At 37.7% G+C, this 9,080-nt stretch overlaps 1 protein-coding gene and 1 pseudogene across 1 annotated transcript; both read left to right on the plus strand.

Moving 5' to 3' along the window:
* Positions 858 to 6,254, plus strand: LOC104771115 (chloride channel protein CLC-d-like). The gene is made up of 22 exons (XM_010495588.2): positions 858 to 1,255; positions 1,368 to 1,589; positions 1,675 to 1,721; positions 1,821 to 1,919; positions 2,048 to 2,122; positions 2,234 to 2,322; positions 2,528 to 2,668; positions 2,756 to 2,826; positions 2,908 to 2,987; positions 3,104 to 3,253; positions 3,590 to 3,649; positions 3,757 to 3,831; positions 4,045 to 4,196; positions 4,292 to 4,427; positions 4,503 to 4,634; positions 4,739 to 4,816; positions 4,903 to 4,958; positions 5,032 to 5,112; positions 5,205 to 5,361; positions 5,433 to 5,534; positions 5,675 to 5,724; positions 5,893 to 6,254. Exons 1-22 carry the CDS (start codon positions 1,000 to 1,002, stop codon positions 5,963 to 5,965), a joined length of 2,382 nt encoding a protein of 793 aa, XP_010493890.1. The 5' UTR covers positions 858 to 999; the 3' UTR covers positions 5,966 to 6,254.
* On the plus strand, positions 6,805 to 9,080 carry LOC104771116 (annotated as a pseudogene).

The raw sequence follows: 9,080 nt of genomic DNA on the forward strand, positions 1-9,080 counted from the left end.
GCATATATCTTGTTCTCCAATCAAAGTATCTCCAATAATATAGCCACGTCACCCAAAGTCCGTTGCTGCTTAAACGCCCGAACCAAACTTCCAGAATCCTACATACCAGCATTGTAGTACTCAAAAACCTTCATGCTTACAATAACACATTTTCCTTCCGAAAGGTATATTCTCCAATTTTTTTAAAAAAAATAATTTTTATTGTTATAATTTAAAATGATTTTTTTTGTCAATAAAAGAATATTTAAAATGAATTTATTAATTGAGTTTTCTATTTTTTTGACACTTCAAAATTTTTAGATACATCCTTAAATTTTTGATATAAATTCGGTTTGAACAACTAGAATTAGGAATGTTGTTGGTTTATTTTCTCTATATATATGACTAATCAAATACGAATTGATAATATAAAACCGAATGTACCGTTCTAACTACCTTTTTAAAGAGTGATTAGCTTAAATATGACAAACAAACAGACAAATACGTTTTACCAGTCTTCTTAAAATTTGTTTTTTTTTAACCATTTACGATTTTCTCCAGCCTTGTTTGAATTATTTATTATTATTTTTTGGTTACTAATCATATTCATTTTATTGATAAGCTAGTTTAATATATTTCCAATTTCTTTCCTTTTTTTATTTTGACAATGAATGATAGATAGTTTCTTTTGTTTTAAAAAGGATTGACTTTAGATTTGGGGAATTGATAGCAATACTTTGAATATATAAAAAAAAAAAAAAAACCAGAAAAAATACATTTCACCCCTTTGTAAGTAATTTGATAAGGAAAGTGGAAAAAAAAATACTCATATCTTATTATTATATAACAGAACTGATCCTTAAGAAACAGAATTTAATCAGAAAATATAAATTTTTTTATCCTAAAAGCCCCAAATAAGGTAGTACCGTCGTAGTAGTAGCAGTGGATTACAGTTTATTTTTTTCAAAAAGCAGTCTCTGTGATTCGAAATCCCTAAATCTAGGAAAACCATTCGAGATCATGTTATCGAATCATCTCCAGAACGGGATCGAATCCGATAACTTGATCTGGTCTCGTGTCCCTGAATCCGATGATACATCCACCGACGGCGTTGGTCTACTCAACTCTCGCCGTGACGGTGGCGGAGGCGTCGATAGTCTCGATTACGAAGTCATCGAGAATTACGCTTACAGAGAAGAACTAGCGCATCGTGGGAAGCTTTATGTAGGGTACTACGTTGCTGTCAAATGGTTCTTCTCTTTACTCATCGGAATCGGTACTTCTTCTTCCTTCTCTCTTCGGATTTTATCTGGTCGATGTTCCAGAATCAGATCTTGAGATTTTTTTTTGTTTTTGTTTTTTTGGTGATGATGATGATGATTTCGTAGGAACTGGATTAGCTGCTGTGTTTATCAATCTCTCAGTTGAGAATTTCGCTGGGTGCAAATTTGCACTCACTTTTGCAATCATTCAGAAGTCTTATTTCGCCGGGTTTATAGTTTATCTTCTCATCAATTTAGTCTTAGTGTTTTCTTCTGCGTATATCATTACTCAATTCGCTCCCGCTGCTGCTGGTTCTGGCATTCCTGAGATTAAGGGTTATCTCAATGGTACTTACTAAGTACTAACCTTCTTAATCTCTCTCGTTTTCGTAATCTGTAATCGTCTTTCATTTATTCAAATTGGATTGCGCAGGAATTGATATTCCTGGGACCTTGCTATTTAGAACGCTTATCGGAAAGGTGAGTTGGCTTTTTTTTTCCTGGAATGTTATGCTATTGTGGAAGTTTTGTTTCGTTTTCTATTTTGAACACAGTTTTTTATAGTTTGCTCTCTCATAGATATTTGGAAGCATTGGTTCTGTTGGGGGTGGCTTAGCTTTAGGGAAAGAAGGTCCCCTTGTACATACTGGTGCCTGCATTGCATCGTTGCTTGGTCAGGTGAGCATCCGATTTTGTTGTTATTCAGGCATAGAGATGACTACTGTATTTTTTTTTTTTTTGCTTAGTACTCCGGCATTCCTTAGGAAGCTAAAACTGTGCTTTCCTTCTGCTTCTGTTTGTTTCAGGGTGGATCAACGAAATATCATTTAAATTCTAGATGGCCGCAACTTTTTAAGAGTGACAGAGATCGTCGTGATCTTGTAAGTTCCTAGATGCTTCTTGTAAAGATTGCTACTTGATTTCGTTTTGTTTTAGTTTTGGTCCAAATCTTCTTTGAGAGCTTATTCCTTAATTTTCCGATGCCTTGAAAGGTCACTTGTGGATGTGCAGCTGGAGTTGCTGCCGCTTTTAGAGCTCCCGTTGGAGGAGTGTTATTTGCATTAGAGGAGGTCACCTCATGGTACGTTCCTTTCCCTCATTGTACTGCCTGAAATAACTCTGTCCTGAGAAACAGCCATTTGAAGAACTTATGTTGTCGTTCAATTATTTCATTAGCAACTGCTGTCTCTTGACAGCAATTTAGGTATCTTTAGAATATCTTAGCTACTGTGTGTCTGGGATACTTTTCGGTCTGTCGTTTAATTTAATTTGCATGTGTATTGAAGGTGGAGAAGTCAACTTATGTGGCGTGTCTTTTTCACTTCTGCTATTGTGGCTGTTGTGGTACGTACGGCCATGGGATGGTGCAAAAGTGGAATATGTGGACACTTTGGTGGAGGTGGTTTCATTATATGGGATGTATCAGAGTAAGGTTCTAGCTTCAGTGCTCACTTATATTGGGTTAGATTAATAGGTGCTAGAATTGACTTGGAGCTTTTCTTTCTCTCATTTAGTGGTCAAGATGACTATTACTTCAAAGAGCTACTGCCAATGGCTGTAATTGGAGTAATAGGAGGTCTACTTGGTAAGGAATTTTCTTTTCCTGCACTCTTGGTTCCACTTACCTTTTGCTGTCTATTTCATTCCTCATGGCCTTTTCCACCAGGTGCATTATTTAACCAACTTACACTCTATATGACATCTTGGCGTCGGAATTCTTTGCACAAGAGAGGAAATCGAGTGAAGGTATACTTTGATGAACTATTACAATTAGTTCTTCATTTATTTGGTTATGTTTATCTTCTTGGAGATTGATTGTTTCGTTGCTGGATTTAAATAAATGCTAAAAAGATTATATGCAGATAATTGAAGCATGCATCATCTCTTGTATAACTTCAGCAATCTCATTTGGGCTACCTCTCCTAAGAAAATGCAGTCCATGCCCTGAGTCAGTTGCTGACTCTGGTATTGAATGCCCACGGCCTCCAGGAATGTATGGGAATTACGTAAATGTAAGACACTGTTATAGATAATATCTGTTGCATATTCTTTACAATGCCGATCTGTTATGATCAAATTCAGCCAATTTAACGTTTTTCCCGATGGAAAAAGTGTGCAGCCATACATAAACTGACAGGCTTTGTTTAGTATACCTTAGAAAATTTTGAACACTATTCTTATGCGCAATTCTTTAGTATCTAGAAAAGTCTAAATAATGAGGCCCCGAAACTTTAGCAATGATAACCATTTCCCTGTTGAGCTTTCTGACTTCCCTCAACGTTTCTGTATTTTAACATTGCCTCATTCTTGTTGCTTTTTTTTTTGTGGGTGTTTGTCAATCATCGCAGTTCTACTGCAAGACGGATAATGAATACAATGATCTCGCTACCATTTTCTTCAATACTCAGGTCTTTTCTTCTAGAATATTTTCACAATAGTATTTTTCAATTTCTACTTTGCTTTATCATTCCTGACTGTTTCAGTTGAATTGTTTTGCTTTTCATTTTGATGACAGGATGACGCTATAAGGAATTTGTTCAGCGCAAAAACAATGCGAGAGTTCAGTGCTCAGAGTCTACTGACTTTTTTGGTATGATATTCTTCTACTTGGTTTGTTCTTAATTCGGTCTATAGTTCTTGGCAGGTTTGAGTTTGATTGAACGATGTCCATGCTTGCAATAGGATAAGGAACATGCTGATTTGACTTTTTACATCGCTCCATCTCTTTATCTATAGGAATAGCGTTCAACTTGTTTATTTCTCTGATTCATCGTCCTTTTGTTTTGTTTTAATTGATGTATAGGCTATGTTTTACACATTAGCAGTGGTGACCTTCGGCACTGCTGTTCCCGCTGGGCAGTTTGTTCCTGGAATAATGATAGGTTCAACTTATGGGCGCCTTGTAGGCATGTTTGTGGTCAGGTTTTACAAGAAGCTCAACATTGAGGAGGGAACGTGAGTCTCTTTGTGTATTGCTTTGTTGATCTGTTTTATGTGAAATTATGTGGGTTAACTTTGGGCCTTCGATACAAATTGTCTTTGAACCTTAGTTATGCCCTGCTGGGAGCTGCTTCATTTCTTGGAGGCTCGATGCGGATGACTGTATCTTTATGTGTTATCATGGTTGAAATCACAAATAACCTGAAACTTTTGCCTCTTATAATGCTGGTTCTTCTCATCTCAAAGGTATGAGTTACCAACCATTATTAGTTATCTTGATTCTTGTGGAAATATGCTTGTTTTAATTTGTTCTGTCCTTAGGCCGTCGGTGATGCTTTCAATGAGGGATTGTATGAAGTGCAAGCACGCCTGAAGGGCATTCCTTTACTGGAATCGAGACCTAAGTATCATATGCGTCAAATGGTAGCAAAGGAAGCATGTCAAAGTCAGAAGGTTGTTATCATTTCTCCCTCATCAGCGAACCACTAGATGGAGCTTGTAATACATGCTTCTTAATATTATGCTATATCATAACTTGTTTTTTTCTGTCTTTGAAGGTAATCTCTTTACCTCGAGTTATCAGGGTTGCAGATGTTGCTTCCATATTAGGCAGCAATAAACACAATGGATTTCCGGTATGCATTACTTTGTGCTACACAGGTTTGACTCGTGATTACTTAGTCCAATGTGCTGATGTTTTTACATTTTGACATTCTACCAGGTAATCGACCACACGAGAAGTGGTGAAACACTTGTCATTGGGTTAGTTCTTCGAAGGTACGTGATTGTACATTGCAAAAAGAATTATTGTAAAAGAAATATATCATTCTGAATTTTGTTCTCCATGCAGTCACTTACTTGTTCTACTTCAATCTAAAGTCGATTTCCAACATAGTCCTTTGCCCTGTGATCCAAGTGCCAGAAATATCAGGTAACTTAATGTTCCGCACTCTTTCTTTTTTCATTCTCTTTTGAAGGAGTCGTATTTTTGTCTGATAAATAAATTGAACATGCACTCTCCAGGCACAGTTTTAGCGAGTTTGCTAAACCTGTTTCATCGAAAGGGTTATGCATAGAAGATATACATCTAACTTCAGATGATTTAGAGATGTACATAGATCTTGCTCCATTTTTGAATCCCTCTCCGTACGTTGTTCCCGAAGACATGTCGTTGACAAAGGTGAGTACAATCTCTGATTGTGTCTTTACCTGATTGTGTCTTTGGTTGAGAATCTAACCTGTTTGGATCAGGTTTACAACCTTTTCCGGCAACTTGGATTGAGACATCTATTCGTCGTTCCCCGTCCTTCCCGTGTGATAGGATTGATCACCAGAAAGGATTTGTTAATCGAGGTATCCATTCTCTTACATCAGTAGATAGTCAAATTGAGGCATCCGTTCTCTTACATTACTAGATAGTCATACACAATCTTCCGTTAACAAAAATCTGACATAAGGAATAACAAAGGTGATGTTGCTGGTCCGATATGCAGGAAAACGGAGAATCACCAGCAGTGGAACTCCGACAGTCAACTAGTGTAAGGTCTCTTGCTGCTATTCTTGTGTCGAATCACAAAAACCTTGGGAGTCTCTCAAGTTTTGTTTTATGATCCTCTAAACAAACCCCTCGTATAAGGATCATTCTAAGTTTTCAAATGTCTTTTTCCCTTTGGCTAAACCTTATTATGATTACCGATTGTTTACCCTACAGAGGTCGGTACAGTGAGACAACAACAACGCGGATGGATGCTACGCGTCCGCTTCTAGACGATCTTTTAGGCTAATAAAACAGTCAAACATATACAAGGAGTTTGAATAACTCAGGGCAATTCTTCTTCCATACTACAAAACGAAACAAGCTAGCCCCAAATCCGGTCTGAAGGGTATATGAGATGGGATTTGTGTTGTTCGTTAACCGGTCTCATTGGCCGGTTACTAGAGAGAGTAGAAAGATTATTATAAATGTAGAGAGCTTCATTGTTGTACTTGTAATTGTGCGATCTTTGAATATTTTCTTGGTCATTGTAAAATAATCCAGCTTTTGATATATTATTATTACCTGATTAATTTATACCATGTCGGTATAAAAAAAAACCACAATTTATACGACCGTGAGGGAAAGATGAATCATATTTACTTTCGTATCCAGACTTGAAAACTTTTAGATGGGAATCACTTTTATGTTATTCAACTTGATAGAAATGAAGAAGTTTCGGAATTTTGGTTTTTGGCTTTTGGTTGTTGGTTTTTGAGATAACTAAATTTAAGATCTTTTGTTTTTGGTTGCAACGAAGTTTATAAATTTATGTAATGATGAAAATTGTGAACATAATAATCGAAAATTCCCCTATCTTTAGAATATCAAACTGAAAAGACTAAAATGTAAAACTTCTATATTCAACTTACAGTAGTCATAACATGACTCACTCATGACTCATCATGATCTAGCAAATATATTCTATAATTAACTTTGACCAAATTAAGATTTTCACTTTATATATCATGTAACAAAAAGGAAAAATATTGTTGATGGAGAACCAATTAAGGAAACTGGGGATATATTATATATCCATGTTTTTGTATAACAAAATCTAGACGTCATTAAAAAAAAAAAAAAAAACTTACATAAAACAACCAAGATTACTGATCCAGAATCTATTGAGCAACCAATCAAATTTTTCATCCTTACTCATTTCACAACCTGTATTCTATATTTAGATATCATCTCAATCTTCTTTCCTGTCTTCTCTATCTTCATGAGCTGTATTAATATATATTTTGCCTCATCTTAAAGTGAAGATTTGTGTCTGCTTCTCTCTCGCTCTTCTTTTACAAGACAGAGAAGCATATAGGCACAAACCAAAACTTTTGAGAGAGCATAGACGTTTTATACAATGGCTGTGGTTGTATCTTCTACTGGTAATTCCCAGGTTTTCGAAGCCAAGATGACTGTTTATGTCTTCATCTGTGTCATTATCGCGGCTGTAGGCGGTTTGATCTTTGGCTACGACATTGGAATCTCGGGTTCGATTCTTTTCTCTGCCATTATCTTGTGTTCTTTTTCTCGCTTTACTTATGAATCAAGAAACTGAATACACAGCTAATTAATTAGGTATTTAGATATGTCGCTTTTGGTTCAAGAAATGTTAGAAATTAAATATTTAAACCAAACTTCATTATAATCACAGGTGGAGTAACGGCGATGGACGATTTCTTGAAGGAGTTTTTCCCATCTGTGTACGAGAGGAAGAAGCATGCGCACGAGAACAACTACTGCAAGTACGACAACCAGTTCTTGCAGCTCTTCACCTCTTCTTTATACCTTGCGGCTCTAGTGGCTAGTTTCTTCGCTTCCGCTACGTGCTCTAAGCTCGGACGCAAACCCACAATGCAGTTCGCTTCCATCTTCTTCTTGATCAGTGTTGGCCTTGCCGCCGGAGCTGTTAACATGTATATGTTGATCATTGGTAGAATCTTGCTTGGATTCGGTGTTGGCTTTGGTAATCAGGTATGACCTTATGATCTTTTTTTTTCTTCGTTTCGAGATTACTTTATATTTAGGCATGATACGTTACGTTGCAAGATTTTGGTTTGTTTGAGATCTTGAATTTTCAGGTTGTCTTCAAATGACTAATGTGTCTTGATTTCTTGCAGGCGGTACCGCTTTTCTTATCAGAGATTGCGCCGGCGAGGCTTCGTGGAGGTCTTAACATTATTTTCCAACTAATGGTTACAATAGGGATCCTAATCGCCAACCTTGTCAACTATTTCACCTCCTCAGTTCATCCTTACGGATGGCGACTGGCTCTTGGTGGGGCAGGGGTTCCCGCCCTCATCCTCCTCTTCGGATCGCTTCTCATATGCGAAACACCGACTAGTCTTATCGAGCGCAACAAAACCAAGGAAGGCAAAGATACGCTCAAGAAGATCAGAGGTGTTAAAAATGTTGATGAAGAGTATGAATCAATCGTCCATGCTTGCGATATCGCCAGGCAGGTCAAAGACCCTTACACGAAACTGATGAAACCCGCGAGCCGGCCGCCTTTCGTGATCGGGATGTTGCTCCAGTTTTTCCAACAGTTCACTGGAATCAACGCAATTATGTTTTACGCCCCGGTTTTGTTCCAGACTGTAGGATTTGGAAATGACGCAGCTCTGCTTTCCGCGGTTATCACGGGAACGATTAACGTACTCAGCACGTTTGTCGGGATTTTCCTCGTCGATAAAACCGGCCGGAGGTTTCTATTGCTTCAGTCTTCTGTTCATATGCTCATCTGCCAGGTCTTATTCTTCTTCTTTGTCTTTCTTGTTACCCAAGTAAAGGAACATTAGTTAAGTTAGCGTTTTTCTTGTCTCACAAACTAACACTTTTCTCAAATACAGTTGGTCATTGGAATCATCCTAGCCAAGAACCTAGATGTGACGGGTACACTAGGAAAGACACAAGCCCTAATAGTGGTGATATTCGTGTGCCTTTACGTGATGGGTTTCGCTTGGTCATGGGGACCACTAGGATGGCTAATCCCTAGTGAGACCTTCCCCTTGGAGACTCGAACCGAAGGGTTCGCATTGGCGGTCTCTTGCAACATGTTCTTCACCTTCGTGATCGCTCAAGCCTTCCTATCGATGCTTTGCGGGATGAAGTCAGGGATATTCTTCTTCTTCAGTGGTTGGATCGTTGTGATGGGACTTTTCGCTTTGTTCTTCGTGCCGGAGACTAAAGGAGTCTCGATCGATGACATGAGAGATAGCGTGTGGAAGCTACATTGGTCTGGAAGAGGTTTATGCTTGAGGAAGACGAGCATGACGTCGAGAAGAGAACTGCTTGAGCTTGTTGAACAATCACCTGCTTTCTCTATTTTATTTTTATTTTATATATTATATATGTTTTCGGTATAA

Source organism: Camelina sativa, chromosome 20, assembly GCF_000633955.1.
Source record: "Camelina sativa cultivar DH55 chromosome 20, Cs, whole genome shotgun sequence".
NCBI classification, from domain to species: domain Eukaryota; kingdom Viridiplantae; phylum Streptophyta; class Magnoliopsida; order Brassicales; family Brassicaceae; genus Camelina; species Camelina sativa.

What these genes read in the sequence shown, in the direction of transcription:
- LOC104771115 (XM_010495588.2), top strand. Translation starts at nt 1,000, where the DNA reads ATGTTATCGAATCATCTCCAGAACGGGATCGAATCCGATAACTTGATC. An exon ending in TTAGAGGAGGTCACCTCATG is followed by an intron (nt 2,323 to 2,527) that starts GTACGTTCCTTT and finishes TGTGTATTGAAG; the next exon opens with GTGGAGAAGTCAACTTATGT. An exon ending in ATTATATGGGATGTATCAGA is followed by an intron (nt 2,669 to 2,755) that starts GTAAGGTTCTAG and finishes TCTCTCATTTAG; the next exon opens with TGGTCAAGATGACTATTACT.